Raw genomic sequence first — 23,802 nt, forward strand, 5'->3', positions numbered from 1 at the left:
AGATTCCAGCCCGCCACTATTCCATAGAATCAAAAACCCAACCCCGCCCTTTCCACTGAACGCCCCCAGCCGGAAGCGAACACTTCACGAGACCCCAAGCTTCAGACTAGACTCGGCAACCACGCGCAGCCCTACGTAAAGCGTGAGGAGTTTCGCGACAGCTCAGGCCCCACCCCTTTGGCCACATGTCGCACATGTCTTCCCATTCGGACGCCGCGCCACCTCCTCGCGCTGCTTTACGAATCTAAAGCGGCGGCGCCCCGCCTCCTGTCTCAGTTCTTACCTCCCCGCCCCCTCCTAGTTTCGCGTCTCCTAGCCCGACGCGCCCGCTATAATCACGTGATTGCCTCATCCGGGTCCTTTGCGTTCTCTCTCCCTCTCCCAACATGGCGGCCTCAGGTGAGTGAGCGGCCGAGCGCGGCCAAGGACTGGGCTCTGAAACCACCCTCCGGGCCTGATCCACTCATTCCTGGAGTCGGGGAGTAGGTGGCACCGGCTCCCTTCGGGATCGGGGGCTGCGGCAGGCTGGCGGCGTGGCTGTGTTAGGTTATCGCCTCGGGATGTTTGGGGGGGAGGGGAAGGTGTCCGTCCCCTCCCCCCTCACACCCTTTTCACCCCGTCTGCGCGAGGTTGGAGTAGGCACTAATGGTGGACTCTGACTTGAATTGTAGGAGGGAGCGCTTAAGGAATCTGGGGGAGGCACGAGGCCTTCTCGTAGTCCTGAAGTACTGTGCCCGCGTGGAGGAAGGAAGGAGGCGGTTGGCGCGCGGACGTATGCACATTAGACTAGATCTCCGAGGCGCGAGGCCGTTGCGGACTGGAGTGGGGGCTGGGGAATGGGGGGGCAGTTAGAACGCTAGCGCGAGTCGGTGGAGGGGCGGAGGAAGGCAGTGTTGCGCGTGCGCGGTAGGAAAGCCAGTGGGTAGTGGAGACGGCGCACCTTAAAAGCATGAGCTGGAGTCCAGATGGGGAGCTTTTACTCGCCGGTGTTGGGCTTCTTTATGTCCTTCCAATTAGAGAGTGTGCCTTCCCCATACTCCTCCATGGGGACTTGTGTTAGGTTTGGAGGTTGGAGCTATTAGGATTGAGGAATCCACTTTGCTGCGCCCACGTGTTGGAGAAGAGGAAGCTAGAGTGGGCACCTAGATTTCCCTCTATCGTCTTTTCTTGCTTCGTTTTATCAGCACAACATTTAGTGAAATCAAACTATATGCCAGGTTTTGGGAGTGGTGGGCAAAATCAGGTTCCTGTTCGTAAGGAGCTTCCATTTTGGTTGAATTATTTGCCGGGGGTGGGGTATATCACTGTAGTGCAAGTTTACTTGCATTTGTAATAAACTTAAGAGAATAGTAGTGGGCCTTTGTAACATGCTATGACATTAATTTTAGTTTTAGGAATATAATTTATTTTCCCTGGCCTGACTGTACACTCTGAAAAACGTGTTTTAAATTGCTGTCTCTAGACAACTCATTTCTCAACCAGGAATTTATCTTCTATATTATTACAAGGGAGCTAAGGATTATGGTATCCTTTGGAAAATGTTGACGGATTTGAGGTGCTTTTGAACATAACATTTTGGTATACTATTTAATTAACCAAGCATTTGTATGTTTGTTGTCTCGTTCGATTGTCTTATGAGGAAATGGTATCTCCCAGCTGAGGAAAATGAAAGATTTATTCAAGGTCGCACAGTTTGCAGGTGTCAGAACAAGGTTAAAATTTTAGACTCCTTATTCTTCCTCTCCAACTTGGAAGTACCAATGTGTCATCCTAAGTTTTATTTGCTACCCAAAAGCATCATCCGAAATTCACCAAAAATGTTTATATTTTAAGTTAATCATTTTGTAAAGTACTTTGTCCTAAATTTACCACCTTGACAGTTTAATATCAATTTAATGAAAAGTCTAGATTTCCATTCTCCATAGTCTGGAATTTTTAGAGGTGGAAAACATGACAGCAATCTGTGTCCTTAGTTTAACCCTGTTAGCCAAATCCAGACTGGCTAGAGATTTGCTTCTTGTTCTTATGTATCCAAATTTCAGAAACCCTCAACTCTTTTAATTCTGTTCAGTAAATGTTTTTAGCTTGTACTTGTGGCTAAGCACAAGGTTACATCTTTGTCCATGCTTCAGAGACTGAAATTTTTATCAAATTTCTTTACCCTGTCTGTCTTTTCCTATGACATTGACTTTGTTTTCTTGTTTTTGTTCATGGTACTGGGGGATTGAACCCAGGGCCTCTGCATGCTAGGCAAATGCTCTGCCACTGGGTTTTACCACCAGTCCTTATTTTATTTTGAGATGGGGTCTTGCTAAGTTGCCCAGGCCAGCCTCTAATTCCATCCTCCTGCTTCAACCTTTGGAGTAGCTAGGATTATAGACCTGCACCACCACACCTGGCTCATAAGTCTCTTTCACTGTTCATTGAGACCAAAAAAACTATTTTCAGCAATACCAGTTTTCAGTATGAACCTATTATTGACTTTCAATAACTGAAAGTATCTCAGAACTGTTATCTGAGAATAATTAAAATGTGAGAGTTTAGATGGACACAGTGATGCACCCCTGCAATCCCAACAGTTTGAGAGACTAAGGCAGGAGAATTGCAAGTTCTAGACAAGCATGCACACCTTAGTCAAAATGTGAAATAAAAAGGGGTGGGAATGTAGCTCTGTGGTATAGTTCCCCTGTTTGGGGTGGGGGAGTGCATGTTTTCAGTCTTAAAATTTCTTCTTCTTCTTTTTTTTTTTTTGTACCTGGGATTGAACCCAGAGGTACTTAACCACTGAGTCACATCCCCAACCCTTTTTTTATTTTGAGATGGGGTCTCTTTAAGTTGCTTCCAGGCCTCACTAAAATTACTGAAGCTGACTTTGAACTTGCCATCCTTCTGCCTCAGTCACTCAAATGCTAGGTGTCCACCACCTTGCCCAGCTTTCGTTTTTTTCTTTCACTACTGGAGATGGAATGCAGAGATGCTCTACCACTAAGCTAGAGCATTTATCCCCCAAGCCCTTTCCACCCCCACCCCACCCCCCCCCCTTTTTTTTTTTTTTGGAGGCAGGGTCTCAGCCTCCTGGGTCGCTAGGATTACAGGTATGCTACATGTAGCTGGCTCCTTAAATTTTCTTTGTCACTATTTTAGTCAAGTTGTTAGACCCACTAACCTCCTGAGTCAGAGTTTCCTCACCTGTAAAGTTTTATCTCCCCTCCCTTTACCAATAAGGATGTTTGATACAGGTTAACATTTAACATGCTTTAAAACTGTAAACAGTGTATGTAATCCATGTTAGGCCCTTCATTTGCATAACACTATAGAATGCTATTTTGTGTGATTTTTTTTATGGGGTGGTTAGAGGTTGTTTTCATGTTATAGTGTTGGCCTTCCTAGTTTTAAAAAAAAAATGGTTTCAAGGGTTGTCATTGTATGCTCTTCACAAATCAAATCTCATCCTCTACCATGTATTTATTCTGAGAATAGGATACTTTGGTTCAGAAAGCCAAAACTAAAACTCCTTGTGAAAATTGAAATACAGGGCTGGGGTTGTGGCTCAGTGGTAGAGCGTTTGCCTAGCACGTGTGAAGCCCTGAATTCATCCTCAGCACTACATAAAAATAAATAAAGGCATTGTGTCCAACTACAACTAAAAAATAAATATTTTTTAAAAATTTGAAATACAAATAGAAATACCATCAATTAAAGTAAAACAGTATTCCTAAGATATATCAGTGGAAAAAAGATATATACACACCCACTCTTTTAATAACAACTTTGGGGTATAATTCACAAGCCATATGTATTTTTTTATTGTTGTTTTAAAGGCAATACAAATGCTTATTTATGAGTACACACTCAAAAGTCAGTTTCTTAGGTTTATGAGATTTGAGATACTGCTAAGATCCTAATAGAGAAATGCCCAAAGCAAGAAACTTATAATTTTATAGCTCTTAAGTGTCCCTGGAGAGGCAAGAAAAAAGCAATAGGGTATTCTCATATGTCAAGATGAAGAAATTGGACACAGAAGAGAGGTCATGAACACAGGAGGAGATGGAACTTATTAGTTCTGGCTTAGTCTTTACACTCTACTCTGCTAAAATATACAGTGCAGTAAAAGTGAGACCTCTCAACATGATATTGTGTCATTTGAAACTTTTATGACTGAGCCTTATAAAGTATAATTGGTTTAATTCTGAGCACTCTATTATTTGGGTAAATTCATTGCATTTCTGTTCTATGATTTTTGTTTAAGGAAACATGGTAATTATTAAAATAGTTTTTAATTTTAGAGAAATTAACAGGACTCGTTTTAATAACAGCTGTATTCAGATATTCATGTACTGTAAAAAAATTGTGTATTGGTACTAGGACTCAAACTTGGGTTGCTTTTCTACTTGAGGCCTTACTAAATTGCTGTGATCCTCCTGCCTCAGCATCCCAATCAATAGGATTACACGACCCCACACAGCTAAAATTTAGTCTTTTAAAGTGTAGGGTTTGGTGGCATTTTCATTACCCTGCAAACAAACTGTACTGGTTAGCAGTCATTTCCCCCTTCCCAGCCACTGTTGTACTACTGGGGATTGAACCCAGGAGTGCTCTATACTGAGTTCTATCCTCGACTTTTTTTTATTTTGTGACAGGGTCTTGCTAAGTTGCCCCAGCTGGCCATAAACTTGAAATCCTCCTTCCTTAGTTTCCCAAATCACTGGGATTACAGGCATACACTACCACGCCTGACAAAAATTACATGTAATTTTAGACCTTACCCTTTAACTGGGTTTTAACCTTTCTGGAGGTTTTGGTAACTAAGTAATCTAAAGAATAAAGAAGTCAGAGTATGTCACCAAAAAGTTGTACAAGAATGTTCATAGCAGCACTATTTATAATGATATGATACCATTTGTACCAAATATTCAGAGCAAATAAATCCAAAGAAAAAGTAGAATAGAGTTTGGGAGCTGCATGTGATAAATTACAGATTTAAAACCAGCCTCAGCAACTTAGTGAAACCTTGTTTCAAAATTAAGAAATAAAAGAGGCTGGTAGTATATCCCAGTGGTAAAGCACCTCTGGGTTCAATCCGCAGTAGCACCACCAAGAAAGTAATTTTTGATGAAGCGTCATCTGAATGTTGCAGGCTATACACATTTTCCATACTAGAGATAATGATGCAGAAATAGGGCTGCATTTTACAATTAAGTTTTATTGCTTATAGTATTTTAAGGTGTCTTTTGTTTGAAAATAAAGACCCAGCAGCCAGTCTAGATTTTTATCATTCCCAAAATATGTCATTTGGTGCTTTTATTATCAATACAGTAGTGTGGAAATAGGAAAAAACTTTGGGGAGTAAAATAAGGAAGCATTTTATACAAGCTCCAGCTTGACAGTCCTGGGGACTCATTTTATTACAGTCATTTTCCTGCTGGTATACCTTATGTAGTACTAACATTTTCTTTTCATTTGTCCTTTCAATATTGAAGTGGGAACATTTACTTAAAACAGTTGCCTCTCCAACCAAGGGACTGTTTTGTCATCCCCCACCCCTTGAACATTTGGCAGCATCTGGAGAAATTTTCAGGATAAGGGTAGTGGGATTTGCTACTGGCTAATGAGTAAAAGGCAAAGATACTTCTAAACATCCTACAATGCACAGGATGGCCCCCCAGTAGCAAAAAGTAGCCCAGTCTTAAGTGTCAGTTTTTGAATTAAGAGAAGAGAAATCTTGACTTAAGAGTTGAGCTGATTATATAACCTTTTGTTGTTGTTTTTTAAAGGCCTATTAAGACTACAAATATTTTTTGTTTAATGACTTCTAGACTTAAAAACAGTTTCGGAAAATGTGTTATTTCTAAGAGCTTATACTTAACCTTAAATAGGTTTGTAAAAAGCTTGAAATGCATGGTCATGTACACTCCCCTCTCCTACCTTCAACCCTTGGTTCATATGGATTTGACCTCAATTGGTACTTGATTTGAGGGCAGATAAAAAGAATTGGGTGAATTCTGTCATTGTGGCAAAGGATTGCTATACCTGGAGCCTTAACAATACTTAGAATGCGGAAGAGAACACTGATGGAATCCTAAACGTGTGTGGGCCTAGGTATTGGAGGAGCCAAGGGCAAGGAGATTTTAGGTAACATCTTTTCTTAATTCTTTGAATAAAATGGAGTTGCACAAACACTGGCACCTACTTTAGGTTTATTAATTATGCTTTTTAAGGGCTATTTCTTTTAAATCTGTTTATATTTTGACTGAGTCGATTTTGCTGCTAGATTTAAGTAAGAGCTCTTACAAGGGAATTTTAGCCTGTCTTGAAGACCTCATTCCGCAGTGATTTCTCAGCCATAGGACATGAAAGGTGATAGGGAAGGGATATGTTCTATTTGGAAAGACATTTTGAAATTAACAGTGGTTTAGTATGTTTTCTCATGCTAATTTATTTTGAAATATCAAATAACATTAAAATAAGAGTGTGAGGGCTGGGGTTGTGACTTAGTGGTAGAGCAGTTACCTGTTATGTGTGAGGCACTGGGTTCAATTCTCAACACCACACATAAATTAATTAATACAATTAATACATCAACAACTAAATATATATATGAAGAGTGTGAGATTTTTGTCTGTCCAAAGAGGGCGTTAGGAGTTGAAACTGAGCTACAAAATTGGTTTAAGCCAAGTCAGACCAAAGGGCAGGTTAATTCCAGAGTATGCTGTTTTGCTGTAAGATATATAATACCAAGCAAGGAGAAAAGGGGATAGTTACCTTGCTCAGATTCTTCGAACTTGACCTCATTAATGTACTGACCACCAGTTCTGTTTTATTTTGATAGCAGGACTGGATATTGGCTGATGATACTAAATTAAGCCACATGAGGGTAAGGGTCTCTGGCAGGCATCATACTTTCCCAGACACTTTTGTTTTTTCATATTTTTATTGATAAATTATATAGTTGTACAAAATGGTGGGATTTGTTGTTATATATTTAAAGAATATGAAAATGACTAAAATAAGCCTGTGCATGGTAAGTATTTTACCTTATTCTTGTTCATATTAGCTTATTAAATTGCTTCTAGATCTTTGCTTATGAGCTGCAGCAGTATCAGTGCAATAAGACCCAACTTCTGCATAACTACTTTCTTGTGAAGTAGTAGAATAGGTTTATAACTAGAATAGAATAGCTATGGTCTGGTTGATCATAAAGGATACTTTGGAGCTGGTTAATCTTACTTTTGGAGCTAGATTAGTGTTAAATTATATGAGAAATATGGAAACTTCACATTTTATGGCCACCTTTTATATTATTGCTGCCAAGTTGATTTGATTTGCACACTGAGATTATAATACCTCACATTCTTATTATAATACAGAAGGCTGTCTGTAATGTTCATTGCAGACAGATCACCCCTTTTTTTTTTTTTTTTCTGGCACTGGAACTTTAAAAGACAGATACCAAGTAAGAGAGTACCTTCAGTTAAGCAAGTGGTATGTATGTCTTGGCTGAAAATAAGAAAAGAATTAGATTATGGAGAAAGAATTCATGATTATAAAAGCCATGAAGTTGTTGTTTGTTACAACAAAGGTACTTGCTTTTTTCTTAATGTAGTGACTGCTGTTGGACCGTTCTAGAATTTCATTTGGTCCTTTCTGTCCTTCTGAATTAGCAGTTGATTGTGCCACCTCAGAGTTCTGAGGATAGAGAGCCAGGGTCAGACAACTAAGTAGAGCCTTTAGTAGACTAAATATTTTATAAACACACAAAAAATTTTTTTAATATGTTGCTTGTTAGGGTTTTATATTTTCCTTTTAATGTCATATTTCATCTTAATATGCATTGTTAAGGTAAGGAAAAATAAATTCCTACAGGGATGAGAGGTTTAGTGTATGAGTTTTAAATATTTAAACGCTTACAAATGACAGTGCAGCATTTTACTCTGGTTATGATAACCTGTCATTAAATTAATAATAAGCTTCTTTGAGGCTAGGATCCCTATGGTACAATAGGAAGAACCCTGAGTTTGGTAGGGAAAAAATAAACAAACCTGGGCTTTGATTATAGCTCTGCCATCTAGTATCTCTTACTTTAGGATAGTTCAACCTCTCTGAGACTTACATTCCTTCTCTATAAATTGGAAGTTAAGATTCCTCCCTTACATAGTTATTTTATAGGTATTCAACAATCCTTAAAAGTGTCATACAGGCTGTGTTATGGTGTAGGGATGTGTCTTGTTTATCTTTGTATCCAAGCTGCAATAAATGTAACCTATTTTAAATAGAAGTAGTTGCTACACTTAAAAATCTTAAAACTGAGAGCATAGCTCAGCAATAGAGCACTTGCCTAGCTTGTTGTGAGGATGGGTTCCATTCTAGCACCATACACACAATCTCAAATGTTAATTTTGAGCAAATGTAACAGAAAGTAAAGGTCCCCCTACTGGTCATACTGCCTTGAGAAGAGTGTTGGACATTCTTCCCTTTGCCGTGCATAAATGTGTACTTTCACGTAATATGTATCCTGCAAAGTTTTTCACTTACTGTTGAATTCTTCTATTATGCTTTCTGCATATTTATATCTGCACAGTATTTCTTCACATAAGTGCCATAATCTAATCCTTTGATCAGCCTTTATGTTGCTTGCTTTATCAGTATATATAACAATATTGCATTATACAGCTCTGTAAAATACCTGAGTAGTCATGCGCAATCTTTTCCTTGCCTTTTTAAAACAGCAAAAAAGAAGAATAAGAAGGGGAAGACTATCTCCCTAACAGACTTTCTGGCTGAGGATGGGGGGACTGGTGGAGGAAGCACCTATGTCCCCAAACCAGTCAGCTGGGCTGATGAAACAGACGACCTGGAAGGAGATGGTAATTTTTTTGGTTTGTTTGTTTGTTGTCATGTTTGGAATTTCAGTATCTTCTAAACAAAACCTATTCCATAACTATTTGCATCATTTGTAACGTGGAAGGGTCTTACTTTGAAGAACTTGAAATCTTAATTACGTTGCCTCCAGTTGAACAGCTCTGTGGCAAGAAATAAAGTGGACATGGAAAATCAAGAGAGCTTCTTGCTAGCCCTAGCTCTAGCATTGACAAACTTTTTTGAGTTTTAAGGCCTCATTGTTTTCCTTTAAAAAATAAGGACTAGATTGCGGGGTGGTTTACTGGGAATTGAACTGTGTTCTACCTCTGGCTACATCCTAGCCCTTTTTATTTTATTTTTGCTTTGTTTTGAGCTAAGTTGCCCAGTCTGGCCTCAAACTTGGAATCATCTTTCCTCAGTTCCCAGGTAGCAGGATTACTGATGTATGCCTCCGCACCTAGCCAGATTATCGTTTCCTTTCAGATCTAAAATTTTATGGTGTCCTCAAAAAGTGATGTTGCAGTATGACCTGTAAGTTCTCTATACTCAGAACTGAGGACTACTAGTCCTAGAAGTTATTAGAATGAATTTGAGATGAAAGTGGTCTGAGGGAAAGGAATCGTAACAGTAGTTATGGTGGAGAACAGAAGAGTCTCTGGTGTATCATTTGGTCAAACTCTCAACTCTGCTTTCAGGGGGTAACCAGAAACACATAGGAAGAGTTTTTTTGTGATGCTTAGCATCAAAACCCAGGACCTCGGGCCTGGGGTTGTTGCTCAGCGGTAGAGTGCTCGTCTTACACACACCAGCACCACATAAAAATTGAATGAGTGAAATAAATGTATTAAAAAGAAGAACAGTCCTTTAAAAAAAAAAAAAAAAAACAGGATCTGGTGCATATTAAGCTCTCTCACTGAGCTATGCCCCTAGCTTCTCACCATTGTTTCCTAAACTTTACTGCAGACCAAAATAACATTTTTTTTTCCTTTTATGGCCTATTTTCATAGTAAAAACAGGAAATTTCACATAAATTGTACATTCCCTAAGTGTTGATGTTTGAATTAAATTTTATGGACAGGGCTGTACGGGGGAAGGTTTAAGATGGTAAGTAATGAGTTGATTCTAACATTTCAGAAACCTCTTAAAGTATTTTCATTACTAAGTCCCCACCTCCTTTGGGCTGTTTGTTTTCTGATTCTGTATTTTTAATACTTACCACTTAGCATGGATCCTCTTGTTCTAGGGTGGTAGTAAGGGTGTTTTTCTCTAATTTCTTTTATTGGCTTTTCTATCCTAGTTTCAACCACTTGGCATAGTAATGATGATGATGTGTACAGGGCACCTCCAATTGACCGTTCCATCCTTCCCACTGCTCCACGGGCTGCTCGGGAACCCAATATTGACCGGAGCCGTCTTCCCAAATCGCCACCCTACACTGCTTTTCTAGGGAACCTGCCCTATGATGTGACAGAAGACTCCATTAAGGAATTCTTTAGAGGATTAAATGTATGTATAAACATTTTAGACTGTTCAAAGTAATAGTCAAAGTGTAAGAGTTGTCAGTAGTGGTTAATTACATTTGGGCTGAAAGAGACCCAGGTTTGAATCCAAACTGCTATTTTACCATCCGTGGCCTTAAACAAATTACTGTCTGAAACTAGATGTTGAAGGTAGTGACTAAAATTAACTATGGAAGGGCAGTTGCTCTTAATTTAGAAAATTATAAAAATAACAGAAGGAAGCAAAGTCAGAGATAAAAGGAATACACTGAAAACATTTTAGGTGTGGTTTTTTGGTTTTGTTTTTTTTGTTTGTTTGTTTGAGGAAGATAATTCATATGGTTCAGAATTCAAAAAAATGTAATAGGCCATGTCTTTTCTGTTTATCTACACTCATTTTCCTCCTGAAGAAAGATAAAGGTTCTTGTGTATTCTTCAGATAAATTTATTGTGTGTACAATGAGGCTTATGTGGTCCCCAAAATACTTCTGTTTTACACATACAGATCAGTGCAGTGCGTTTACCACGTGAACCCAGCAATCCAGAGAGGTTGAAAGGTTTTGGCTATGCTGAGTTTGAGGACCTGGATTCCCTGCTCAGTGCCCTGAGTCTCAATGAAGAGGTAAAGAAATTAAGGGTAGGGGTTTGGGATGGGAGCTCACAAATCTCATATTTATCAAATGGGTTTGTTTGCTTTTGTTTTTATTTTTGTTTGCAGTATTAAACTCAGGGCCTCTACCACAGAGCTACACCCTCAGTCTTTTTTAAAAAAAATTTGTTGCCTGGGCCAGCCTTGAATTTGCAGTCCTCCTGCCTGCAAAGTAAAAATCCCTAGGATTTAGAGTACAGGCCCAGGGCTAGGATTGTAGCTCAGTAGTAGAGCACTTGGCCTAGGACATGTGAGGCACTGGGTTTGGTCCTGAGCACCACATAAAAACAAACAAATTAAGATGTAAAAAAAAAAAGAGTATTTGGTCCAGGCTGAGACAGAAGGGTTTAAAGCTAGCCTCAGCAACATCAAGGTGCTAGGCAACTTGATGAGACCCTGTCTCTAAGGGCTCAGGGTGTGGCTCAATGGTTGAGTGCCCCTAAGTTCAATCCCCAGTACCCCCCCTTCAAAAAAAAAAAAAAAGAGTACAGGCCCAGATCAAACTGATACTTTTTAGTTTGGATATACAGCTATTTCAGAGATTCCCATAATATCCACAAAGAAGAACCCAAAATACCATAACATTCGACATCTAGCAAGTCACACTTCAGCAAGTATAGTGATTCATATAATTCAAGGAGGTACTTAACATGTAAAATTGGCAGAAACTCAACACACTAAGTATCCATTAAAATCTACATTGATGGCGGGGCTGGGGTTCTGGCTCAGCAGTAGACCAATCGCTTTGCATGTGCGAGATATGGGTTCGATCCTCAGCATCACATAAAAATAAGTGAAATAAAGGTATTGTGTCCAACTATAACTAAAAAATAAATATTAAAAAAAAATCTATACTGATGGGGCTGGAGTTGTAACTGAGTGGTAGAGTGCTTGCCTATCGTGTGAGGCACTGGGTTCAATTCTCAGCACCACATATAAATAAAGATCCATCAATAACTAATAAAAATATTTAAAAAAATAAAGGTATTGTGCCCATCTACAACTTAAAAAAATATATTTTAAAAAGCTAAATTGATTAACTCAAATGTATTGCCTCAGATCTTATAAAAGGCATTATCTCAGGTCTGAGATTGTATAGCTCAGTAGTAGAGCACTTGTCTAGCATGCACACGGTTCCTGTTTTGATCCCCAGCAACACATACACATTCACATAGCACTGTCTGATTTTTTAGAGTATTGTAATGATGTTTTTTGGTAATTAAAGAGGATTGGAAACATTTCTTACTAGAGTGTCATTGGTAATGTATGTTCCTAGAAATGTTTTCTGGAAAGACAGTCAACATTAAGTCCTTACACTTGGCCGAGTTTTTTGTTGTTGTTTGTTTGTTTGTTTTTGTTTTAAACTGGGGCTTGAACCTAACTTTATCACTGAGCTACAGTCCCAGCCCTTTTATAAATTTTAAGACAGGGCCAGACACAGTAGAACATACCTGTAATCCCAGCAGCTTGTGAGGCTGAGGCAGGAGGATTATGAATTCAAAGCCAGCCTCAACAACTTAGTGAGGCCCTAAGCAACTTAGTGAGAACACATCACTAAATAAAACATAAAAAAGGTCTGGGGTTGTACTCAGTGGTTAAATGCCCCTGTGTTCAATCCCTGGGTCCCCCAAAAATAAAATAAATTTTAATGCATGGTCTCAGTAAGAAGTTGCAGAGTTGCTTGGGGCCTCTCTAAATTGCTGTAGCTAGCCTCAAACTTGCCATCCTCCTGTCTCAACCTCCTAAATTGCTGGGATTACAGGTGTGCACCACTGTATCTGACATTCCTTCTGTCTTTTAACATAGCTCAGAAGTGTTTTCCTACCTGGAGACCCAAGACATTTGTATTTAGGAAGGGGGGGAATGGTTTTTTGTTCCCTTTTGACTACAGAAACAAAGGAACCTGTCAATTTTTCTTAGAAAGGCAATTTCCTGAGCCATAATTCTCTAGTTCAGACCTGACATTAGACATGATTGAAATAAATGCCTGTTACAATACATTTACTCTCTTAATGTTGAATACCATCATGGTAATCTGAAGGTCAGTATCAAAGAGGGATAAAAAATTATTTAATACATATGAAGAGCTAAGGTTGCTCCAGAGTTTTTTCTTCCTGGATCATTTTCAGATTTCATTAACATTGCCTAATAGTCCAAATGAGAAAATACCAGCTGGGTGCAGTGGTACATGCCCGGCAACTTTGGAGACTGAGGCAGGAGGGTGGGAAGTTTGAGGCCAGCCAAGGCCACTTAGCAATACTCTGTCTCAAAATAAAAAATACAGTGGACTGGGGATAATAGTTCAGTGGTAAAGCATCTCTGGGTTCAATCCCCAGTACCTCAAAAGTAAAAGAATACCATGGTTGTTACTGTCTAAAGTTGGTTGGATTAACTATTAAAATATTATTATGTTTCAGCTTAGGAGTTACTTTATTATTTAGGGATTTCATCATAGTGGTATTTTACATAATTTGGGGTGTTATTAAAAGTCATTGTTATCCTTCATCTATTGATTCTACTATGAAATGAGGAAAAATCAACAGTAGAATTAATTGGGCTCAAAGCAGTTAAATAATGATGTAGGAGGGATATTATAGTTCCTGGAGGAACTGATTTATCTGAAGGCAATACTGCGTGAAAGAACCCAAGAACACTTTATGCAGTTTTGCTTTATGTAGTTTTGAATAAATAATTGCTTTGACATCAAATATGCATTTTATTTAACTAAATGAGAATTATTTCTAATTCATTATGCTTGATAGATTGCCTTTGATAATTCAAAAGTTAATTCTGTTCTGTAAATTTTGGTTTTGTAAAAGAAGTAAAATAATTGGCTTGATATTCATTTAGGGCCAATTTAAATTTTGTGACTTTTAAGAGGTTATTCAGTTTTCAAGTCTTTATAAAGGCTTCTTTAGCCAACAAATTAGGAGTGTTGGCTAGATTACAGTGTTTTTCCTTTATCTTCCTCCCCCTAGTGCTTCCGCTATGCCCAGACGTTCAAGGTCACTCAAATGGGATTTGTGCATAATGGGGCGAAAGGTTGGTTAATATGGTCCTATGCTCTCAGTCTCTAGGTAACAGGAGAATTCGAGTGGATGTTGCTGATCAAGCACAGGATAAAGGTAAGAAAACTGGTAGAACTTGCTGTTTGGTAGTGGTCCAAGAATGACAAAGCAGAATAGAAATAGTGGTGAGCCTATCTGAATCTGAGTCATAGTTCTCAATCAGTTTTGTTCCATATGGGACTTAACAATATGTTTGAAGGCATTTTGTGTTACAACTGAAGGGAGTGCTGTTGGTATCTAATAAGTAGAATCCAGGGATTGATCTATAATATGTAGGACAGCCCTTCCACATCCAGTAATTATTCAATCCAAAATGTTAGTATAGTGTTGAAATTGAGAAGCCCTGACAGATTTAAATGGACATTAAATCTATATAAGAAGGGGCTGGGGATGTGGCTCAAGCTCGCCTGGCATGCTTGCGGCCCGGGTTCGATCCTCAGCACCACATACAAACAAAGATGTTATGTCCGCCGAAAACTAAGAAATAAATATTTAAATTAAAAAAATCTATATAAGAAATAGATTAGCTATCTAGCAGTATATTGAGCACAAGAGGGACCTCATTCATGTATGTTTCAGGAACTCCTGGCCTACACAGACTATGAGAGAGAGAAGCATTCAACCAGTAGAAATAATGTGAGGAAAAGAATGACCTGGTTACGTTGGAAAGTACTCTTACGGGGCCTGGGGAACTTAATGATGACAGTGTGATATAAAAGAGGGATTATTATAATGGTGTTTGGCTGTGTGAGAAACAGTGAGAATGTCTTTATGAGGTATCTTGTGGTTTTTTGTTTTTACTGTATCTATAGATAGGGATGATCGTTCTTTTGGCCGAGATAGAAATCGGGATTCTGACAAAACAGACACAGACTGGAGAGCCCGACCTGCCACAGACAGCTTTGATGACTATCCACCTAGAAGAGGTGATGACAGCTTTGGTGACAGTAAGTTTGGTTTTTTGTTCGTTTTTTAATAGTTTTTTAGTTGTACATGGACACAATACTTAGTAATTTATTTATTTTTATGTGGTGCTGAGGATCAAACCCAGTGCCTCATATATGCTAGGCAAGCGCTCACCACTGAGCCAAGAAGAATTGGTAGATACAAAAGGAGAATTCACTTTCATGAAGAAACACAACAGATAAGCTAGTGAAGCCAAGTAAGAGTTGAGCAAGGTGGCTATGTGAAGAACTTTCCTGCGAGCATCAACTGCCTTACTACATCAAACAAATAATTAAAAGAATGTCATTTTCATAGACTGCCTGAAACCTTAATGGGGATAATTATATGATTATTAATTAAAAAATTAATGCTGTTTATAATGTTTGGAAAGTAATGGAATGCTTTATCACCTAACATTATAACAACAAGAATAGAATTTTAAATCTGTTACACTGAGGGAAGAAAACACGTATGTATAAAAATCTGAAAAGAGTAATGTGTAATGTTAATACTAATACATTGTAAAATTATAAAAATTTACATGGTAATGTAACTACCCTCATGATTATAGATAGGGGTTAGGGATACTGTTAAATTTGTAGTATATTACTTTATTTTGTACTACGGATTGAACCCAGGATTCTTTACTACTAAGTTATATATAGCCAGCCCTTTTATTTTTTTATTTTTTTGTTTTGGTGATGATGGGGATTGAACCCAGGGCCTTGTGCATTTGAGGCAATAATTGCCTTTTTTAATATTTGAACTATTTTAAATAAAAAGAAATATGAGCAAATTCACAAGCATTTAAGTGTTGCGTGAAATTTGTTGAAGTCTGTATCAAATGAGATTGGGATCACAATAATTCCTTTTAGAGGGAAGTTTTTATTAATAAGTTATAGAAGGAGGGCTAGGGTTGTGGTTCATTGGTAGAGCACTCGCCTAGCGCGTGCAGGGCCCTGGGTTCAATCCTCAACACCACAGAAAAATAAAAAAATAAAGGTATTGTGCTCAACTACAACTAAAAAATAAATATTAAAAAAGGATGTCGAAGGAGGAGGAAGGAATGACAAGTCAAAAAGAAGTTTATAATCTGACTTTATCATCTAGTGTATATAACCAACAAAGCCTTGGGGAAAACTACACTTCTCTTCAGCATTATGCAGGACATTCTATTGATAATAGAAAGAAATGGCTCTTGAAAGAAAAAGCAGATGAACCAAGGGTCCTGTTTTGAGTCAAGGAACATGACTATTTTCTCCCCTGACACCTTAAGGGAATTTAAAGCAAGTTGGATGGATAATAAGAAAGTGAGTATGCTGTTGTTACTCAAAGCTGCCCCAAAGTCAGCTTTTAATTAACATGAGTTAGAAGTCCCAGATGACACCTAAAGGGCAAAGGTTCCTATCTGATATATTAGGCCAAGGGGGGGAAAATGTTAACTACAGAATCTCAACAGCATACTAATGTGTTTCATTTCTTTCGCGAGGGAGTTTTAGTGAACCCCAGGGCACTTAACCACTGAGCCACATCCCCAATCCTTTTTATTTATTTTTTTTTATTTTGAGGCAGGGTCTTGCTAAGTTGCTTAGGACCTCACTTAGTTGCTGAGGCTGGCCTCAACCTTGCCATCATCCTGCCTCAGCCTCCCAGCTGCTAGTATTACCACACCCATCTAATGTGCTTCATTTTGTGTGTGTGTGTGGTGTGTGCTGGGGATTGAACCCAGGGCCTTGTGCATGCAAGGTAGGCATTCTACCAACTGAGCTCTACCCCTAGCCCAAATGTGCTTCATTTTTATTAACATTAGCTTTCCTTCGATTTTCTCAAAGTTTTAAAATACCAGGGAATGTTATGTCTCGTCACATAGAAAAAAAAATGATGTGTTTCTAGAAAGAAATCATTATTTAAAAGGCAGTGATGACATAAGTAAGATATCTGTATCACCTGCACAAAAGAAAACTGGAAGGTCTGATATCAGACAGCTGGAGCCAAATAGTGAACTACCCCTTTTATCCTTGACTTCTACTTCCCAGTCTGCCACTACAGCTACTACATTCCTTATATAGATTTCTGGGGTTGGGTGTCTGGCTTAATGGTGAAGAGCTTGCTTAGCATGCATGAGGCCCTGGGTTTGATCCCAGCTCTTCTAAAATAAGAGACTAACAAATTTCCATTTCCGGGGGCAGGGGCTTCTAATACTAATAAGAATGTGTATGCATGTATATAAAGTACAGTTTATAGCATACTTTTTATCAAATGTGTCTTGAATACATTTAGTAAATGTGATTGTTTTAATAGATAATTTAGATGGAGTCTTAGAACTTACTTGATTTATAGCTTATTTGCTTCACATTTTACTGCTGTAAACAGTACTGCAGTGAATATTCTTGTATGTGTATCTTTATTATAAATCAGTTTTTTAGAAATTGATTTGTCCCAGAGAGCCTTGGTTTTAAATCTGTTATGCATAACTGCAAAATAACTTTCCCAGTGCACTATTGTTTTAAACAGTGATCAGCAGTGCAGGAATTGACTTACATCCCTAAACTTTACCATTTTGCCATTTTGGCTGTAGAAAACAATATTCTATTAGTTTCCGTTACTTAAAATATCAGTTTTTTAACAGTTACATGTCATACTTTTATCACTGTTTGCCTTTCAGATTTATGGTTTGTATGTTTTCCCCTGCTAGACTTTTTAAAACAAGTCTTTGGATCTTTGGTATAAAAGCATGGAAAATTCCAACTGTATTTTGCTAATGTTGTGTACTTTTTTTTCCTCACTGCTATACCCCTCCCTCCCAGACATGGTTTCAGACTTGCAATCTTCCAGTCTCAGCTTTCCAAGTACCTGAAATTACAGGTGTAGATCATTGCGCTTGGGGGTGGGGAGCAGGGGTAAATACCCCTTTTTTAACTTTTTGGAAATTTATTAATGGATATGTAGACATTTTTACATCTCACCGCCACCACCAAAAAAAAGTGTTAACCTAGCAAAATTAAGAAAAATCTAATTCTCTGACATGGATCACAAGTGTAGGGTCATGTAACTGTCCTGTAATAAGGTGTTTATAAATGGAACTCAGCCTAGTTTTACCATAACCATTAGCACTCAAAAATTTTTAAAAGCTTCTGAATGCATAATATAAGCAGAAATGCTTATATGTAAGCCACATCTATTTTAATGATATTATTTCTGTTACACTACCTTGGGTTTTGCATTAGTGAGCATGACCTAAGATCCCATTTTTGGTGGTGGTGGTGTGTGGGGGGGACTTGAACATTTTGTAACTTAATCAGTCACCGAGGTTTCACTAAAAGTTACCATAGTGGAGTGAAGTCAGGGAAGGTTTATGTCACATTGATTTCACCAGGATTATTTTAATATATCAAAGGGGGGGTTTACTATGCTAGACAAAATTTTAGGGGAAAATGCTACTAGAAATGTATGCATCATCGTTGAGTCCAGTGTGCCATAAGACATCTTAGCATATTCATAGCATTCTTTAATACCAAAAAAGGCACATCAACTAAAAAGTTCGTTCCACTTAAAGGTTTGAAAATGTTTTTTCTAGATTTATAATTTAAATGTCTTAGGATGGATACTAGGTATATCAGTTTATAGTGGCATTTGAAATTAAATGGATTTACTGATAAGGATTAGTCTTTAGTCTTCCAATGAATGATTTTATAGGATATGATTGTTCAGATTTTCTTCTTACTAATAATAGTAAGGGTGAGGGTGATAAGGCAGGTTTTGAGTTTTTTAGTACTATTGAAAATTGCAAGTCTTGGTGTACTAATGAATTGGTAGAAGGCTGCTCATGTTTGCTTTGTTAATTGCCTCAGGATCTCTCTTTTAAAATAAACTGTTTTAAGAGGAACAGAAGGGAAATCTGCTACCTCTTTTATACACAGTGCGAATCTCAGGGGATTTCCAACATACCCTCATGTAAGGAGGGAGAGTAAACAGGAGGAGTGGTTAAGGGCTTCTAGGAACTTAACTGCGCCCATAGGAAAGGAATTGGTCAACGTTGGGCCAGCAGGTTTTTGGCTGAACTGTTAACTGCCTTTCTCACCCAGTAAATCAATCCCTGTACTTGTTTTCCTCTTTGAAACAAGTCTTGGTTACCTAATTCTATTTTTATTATTATAACTTTAAACATGAAAGTTATTCCTCTCAATTCATAGCAGGTGCCTTACTCTTTGCTTGAATCAAATCATTCCTTCGCTTTTGTTTTTTAATGTACAATGTTTTTAATTTGCTATACAATGTTTCAATTGGTACAGCTGGCAATCATTTCATACGTAAAATTACATTCCCTTTGTATTTCATGTGTAATTTGCCAATTGAGTGGGTTTTATATTCAGGTTGGATTATGCATGTTTATGTAAGTAACAGCTGTGCCTATGTGATTTATTATTTAAATATAAGTTCCCTGAATATTTGGAAAAAGAAAAATCTAATTCAACATGGATTCTTCCACCTTGTAAATAATAATTTATTTATCTTTATAAACAATGAGATAGCAGTGAAGAGGAACTCTTGATCCAATCTATTACTGTTTTTACAATGTGAAAAAAAAAAAGGAATGATGTTACATGTCTCTTTTTTTTCTCTAGAGTATCGAGATCGCTATGATTCCGACCGATATCGGGATGGGTATCGAGATGGATATCGTGATGGCCCACGCCGGGATATGGATCGCTATGGGGGCCGGGATCGCTATGATGACCGAGGCAGCAGAGATTATGATAGAGGTAATTATAATATAATTCAATTAAAGTTCTTTGTTTTAAGAACTCATTCTCATGTATTGTTTTTGTTTTTTTTTTAATTTGGGGTTTGGGTGGGGGTTGTTCGTTGTGTTTTGGTTTTCTTGTTATATTTGTTTGCCCTAACCCCCCCCCCTTGGTGACAATTTGTGATGTTATTTACAGGCTATGATTCCAGGATAGGCAGTGGCAGAAGAGCATTTGGTAGTGGGTACCGAAGGGATGATGACTACAGAGGAGGTGGGGACCGTTATGAAGACCGATATGACAGACGAGACGATCGGTCGTGGAGCTCCAGAGATGATTACTCTCGGGATGATTATAGGCGTGATGATAGAGGTAAACATTTTCTTTTTGCTTTTAGACACTGGAAAATTTGCAGTTGTAAATTACATTTGTGCCTACTTCCAGTGTTTGGAACACAATTTATGCATTGCCACAGAACGTAGAAAAACATTGGAAAAGATGACGTGATAGAAATAAAGTCGAATTTTTTTCATCTCATATGTAAAGCATATAAATTGTTTTAATTAAAAAACTACCATTTTCTTCTGTCAGATGAGTAATGTGCCAAAGTTAAAGAGAGGTACACCTCAACAATGGCATAAACACCCAATTATCACACTTATGAACCACAAAGGATCACATTCTTAAAATCAAGTAATTTTGTCTAGTAGTTGATAGTGGCTGAAAATTTCATCCTGGGTAAAAGTAAACAAGATTAAAATTTATTGAAAAATAAAAAACGTTAGGCTTTTTTTTTTTTCTTTTTGGTGGTGGTGTTACTGGGGATTGAACTCAGGAACACTCAACTGCTGTACATCCCTAGCTGTTTTTATTTTTAAATTGCCCAGGCTAGCCTCAAACTTGTCCTTCACCTCAGCCTGAATTGCTGGGATTATAAGTGTGTGCCACTGTGCCCAGTTTTGTCATGTTATAATATCATTTCATAAATTATATTTAAAATAGGTGGTGTTACAGGCACTGTGGCATATGCCTGTAATCTCAGTGGCTCAGGGAGATCAAGAGTTCAAAGCCAGCCTCAGGAATTGAGCAAGGTCCTAAGTAACTCAGCGGGACCCTGTCTCTAAATAATATATAAAAAAGGGCTGAGGATATGGCTCAGTGGTTAAGGGCCCCTGGGTTCAATCCTAGTACCAGAAAAGATAATAGGTGGTGTTAAACTCTTTTCTCAAAGGAAAGGGAAAGAAATAAAAATATTAGGGGCTGGGGGTGTGGCTCAAATGGTAGCGCGCTCACCTGGCATGTGTGCGGTCCAGGTTTGATCCTCAGTACCACATACAAAGATGTTGTGTCCGCCGAAAACTAAAAAAAAAATATTTAAAAAAAATATATATATATTAAGCGTGGTCTCATTGTTGATAACTGGCAATATGAGGTTAAAAACTAAGCTGGGTGTAGTGATCCCTACCTGTAATCCTTGCTGAGCAAGAGGATCACAGGTTCAAAGTCAGTCTCAGCAACTTAGCAAGACCCTGTCTCAAAATAAGAAATAGGCTGGGGATGTTGCTCAGTGGGTAGCACTCCTGGGTTTGATCCTTGAGACAAAACGAGAAAAGGTTTTGTTGATTATAGTGCTTTGTGCCACAATGGATGTTTCTTAACTAATTAGGATTAAGATTTTTTAAATGCCCCTAGTATATTGTATTATAAACCCTGATTTTTTACTTTTTATATTGGAATTGAACTTTGCCCAAAGCTTTATTTATATCCACTATTTTCTCTTAATTCCATTCAGTGTTTCTGGGGTCACTCTACCACTGAGCTACTTCTGCAGCCCTTTTTATTTTGAGATGGGGTCTTGCTAAGTTGCCCAAGTTGGCCTCAAACTTAGAATCCTCCTGCCTCATCCTCCCAAGTAACTGGGATTATTGGCTTGCACCATCATACCTGGCTTTATCTTCAGAGTATTCTGGCAGCAAGGATGAAATCTACTTCCCTCGGGGTTCAGGTTATATTCAAGAGTCTTCCTTATTATTACAAGCTTGTTCTATACCTGTTGAAAGACACTCATCTTCCACAGCCCATTCTATCCCACCCCGCCTTTTCTTCTCCTGTCAGATGAGTAATGTGCCAGTGTTATAGCAAGGCTTAAAGAGGTACATCTCAACAACAGCATGAAAACTCAATCATCACACTTATGAACCACAAAGGATCACATTCTTAAAATCAAGATAATTTTGTCTAGTAGTTGATTATGGCTGAAAGTTTCTTCCTGGGTAAAAGTAAATAAGATGATTCATTTACTACTTAAATTTGTATCTTTTGGAGGGCCTTTCCTGCAGTCTCTGTCATAGACATGGTAGAGGAAAGAGTAACGGGACTTTATGTTTAAGCTCCCCATTTTCCGATCTCCCATTCTCTTCTGGGTTGACTGGGCCACTAACCTGAATCCCATGTAGCATTTCATGAGAGCTGTGTTTTTGGAATCTGGCTTCCAGCCATTAGCTTATGATGATTTGGAACTAAGAGTTTCGTTTAACTTAGGTCCCCCCCAAAGACCCAAACTGAATCTAAAGCCTCGGAGTACTCCTAAGGAAGATGACTCCTCTGCTAGCACCTCCCAGTCCAGTCGAGCAGCTTCCATCTTTGGAGGGGCAAAACCTGTTGACACAGCTGCTAGAGAAAGAGAAGTAGAAGAACGGCTACAGAAGGAGCAGGAGAAATTGCAGCGCCAGTTGGATGAGCCAAAACTAGAACGGCGGCCTAGGGAGAGGTGAGGTGTTTTTGTTTCTTTGTTTGTTCTGTTTTGGTATTAGGGTTTGAACTCAGGGCTCATGCATGGTAGGCAAGTACTCTATACCACTGAGCTGCATCCCTAGTCTAATGAAGTTATGTTCAATTACAGATTTTTCATTGGTATTTTTAGTGCTGCTTAATGGGGGCATTTGGGAAATTTGTGGTTCTTGTTGTCACTTGATAAGCATTTAGTGGGCTGTGGGGTATTAGGCAATCTGCAGTGTATGGAACAGTTTTATACAATACAGAGTGTCCTATCCTTCATGATTTTAGAAAGGCCTTTGCTTTTGCTGCCACAAATGTAAATTGGTGGCACTTTAATATAAAAGTAAGCAAATTGTGACGTGTCTGTTTGGTTTTGGGGGGGGGGTTGTTTTTTAGGTTTTTTCTTAATATCTTTTTTTGTTTGTTTTTTAAATACTTGTTTATTTTAGTTGTAGTTGAACACAATACTTTTTATTTTGTTTATTTATTTTTATGTGGTGCTGAGGATTGAATCCAGGGCCTGACGCGTGCTAGGCGAGCACTCTACCACTGAGCCACAACCCCAGCCCCCTCCCCCCTGTCTGTTTTTGTAGATGAGCTTTAGACCTTCAAGAAAAAAAAAATTGCCACCCAATTCTTTTCTATATAGAATAAAACTCCACAATGGTACAATAAGTGTAGAATTCAGAAAATTTTTATATCATCTATAGAAATTATGTTGAGATTAATAAAAATTACATTTACTTCTTTTCAAGTTATTGATTGGCATAGAAAATGTTTTTTCTCTTGTTGAGTGTAGGCTAGGAATTCACTTGCATTGATTTTTGTGTGTATATACTTAGAGCTATATTATCTTCTAAGTGTTATTTCAGGGTAGTAATCATTACACAAGTATTTAAAAAGTGTATGTAGTAGGGCAGAAACCTATAATATAGGCCCTGTTATGAATGGCTTATATGGTTGGGTTAATAAAAGATGGTGTTGGAGATGATCGAAGAGGATTTTTTTTTTTTTTTTTTTAATATATTTTTTTGGTTGTTGATGGACCTTTATTTTATTTATTTGTATGTGGTGCTGAGAAATGAACCCAGGGCCTCATGCATGGCAAGCACACTACACTGAGCCACAACCCCAGCCCCAAGGATTTTCTTAACCTTTTAGTTTGAAGAAAAGCATTCTCATGCACCCATAGAGGCAGCAAGTCTGATAAAATAATTGCTGGTTCTTAGGGGTCAGCATGGGTCCAAAGGAGCCTTCTT

General features: G+C 38.2%; 1 protein-coding gene, 1 non-coding gene and 1 pseudogene across 6 annotated transcripts in view; 1 reads left to right on the plus strand and 2 right to left on the minus strand.

The window, feature by feature from the left end:
* Positions 1–250: 250 nt before the first annotated feature.
* Positions 251–23,802, plus strand: part of Eif4b (eukaryotic translation initiation factor 4B) — a 28,893-nt gene continuing 5,341 nt past the window's right edge. For 4 of the 5 annotated variants that reach the window (XM_058576355.1, XM_058576356.1, XM_058576358.1 and 1 more), the window contains exons 1-9: positions 631–772; positions 8,727–8,864; positions 10,157–10,365; positions 10,864–10,980; positions 14,078–14,132; positions 14,888–15,022; positions 19,646–19,783; positions 19,964–20,137; positions 22,307–22,535. In XM_058576355.1, the coding sequence (XP_058432338.1) occupies positions 646–772; positions 8,727–8,864; positions 10,157–10,365; positions 10,864–10,980; positions 14,078–14,132; positions 14,888–15,022; positions 19,646–19,783; positions 19,964–20,137; positions 22,307–22,535 (1,322 nt within the window). In that variant the 5' untranslated portion in view covers positions 631–645. Of the gene's footprint in view, positions 400–630; positions 773–8,726; positions 8,865–10,156; positions 10,366–10,863; positions 10,981–14,077; positions 14,133–14,887; positions 15,023–19,645; positions 19,784–19,963; positions 20,138–22,306; positions 22,536–23,802 lie in introns of those variants that run through there. The other variant, XM_046435931.2, reaches the window with a different exon arrangement.
* Positions 20,351–20,441, minus strand: LOC124087512 (small nucleolar RNA U13; annotated as a pseudogene).
* Positions 21,875–21,975, minus strand: LOC124087510 (small nucleolar RNA U13). The gene has a single exon (XR_006850100.1). It is a non-coding gene; the product is annotated as a small nucleolar RNA U13 (small nucleolar RNA).

This window comes from Marmota monax, unplaced genomic scaffold (assembly GCF_021218885.2).
Source record: "Marmota monax isolate L192 unplaced genomic scaffold, Marmota_monax_Labrador192_F-V1.1 WCK01_AAM20220418_F8-fsc00012, whole genome shotgun sequence".
In the NCBI taxonomy this organism is placed as follows: Eukaryota; Metazoa; Chordata; class Mammalia; order Rodentia; family Sciuridae; genus Marmota; species Marmota monax.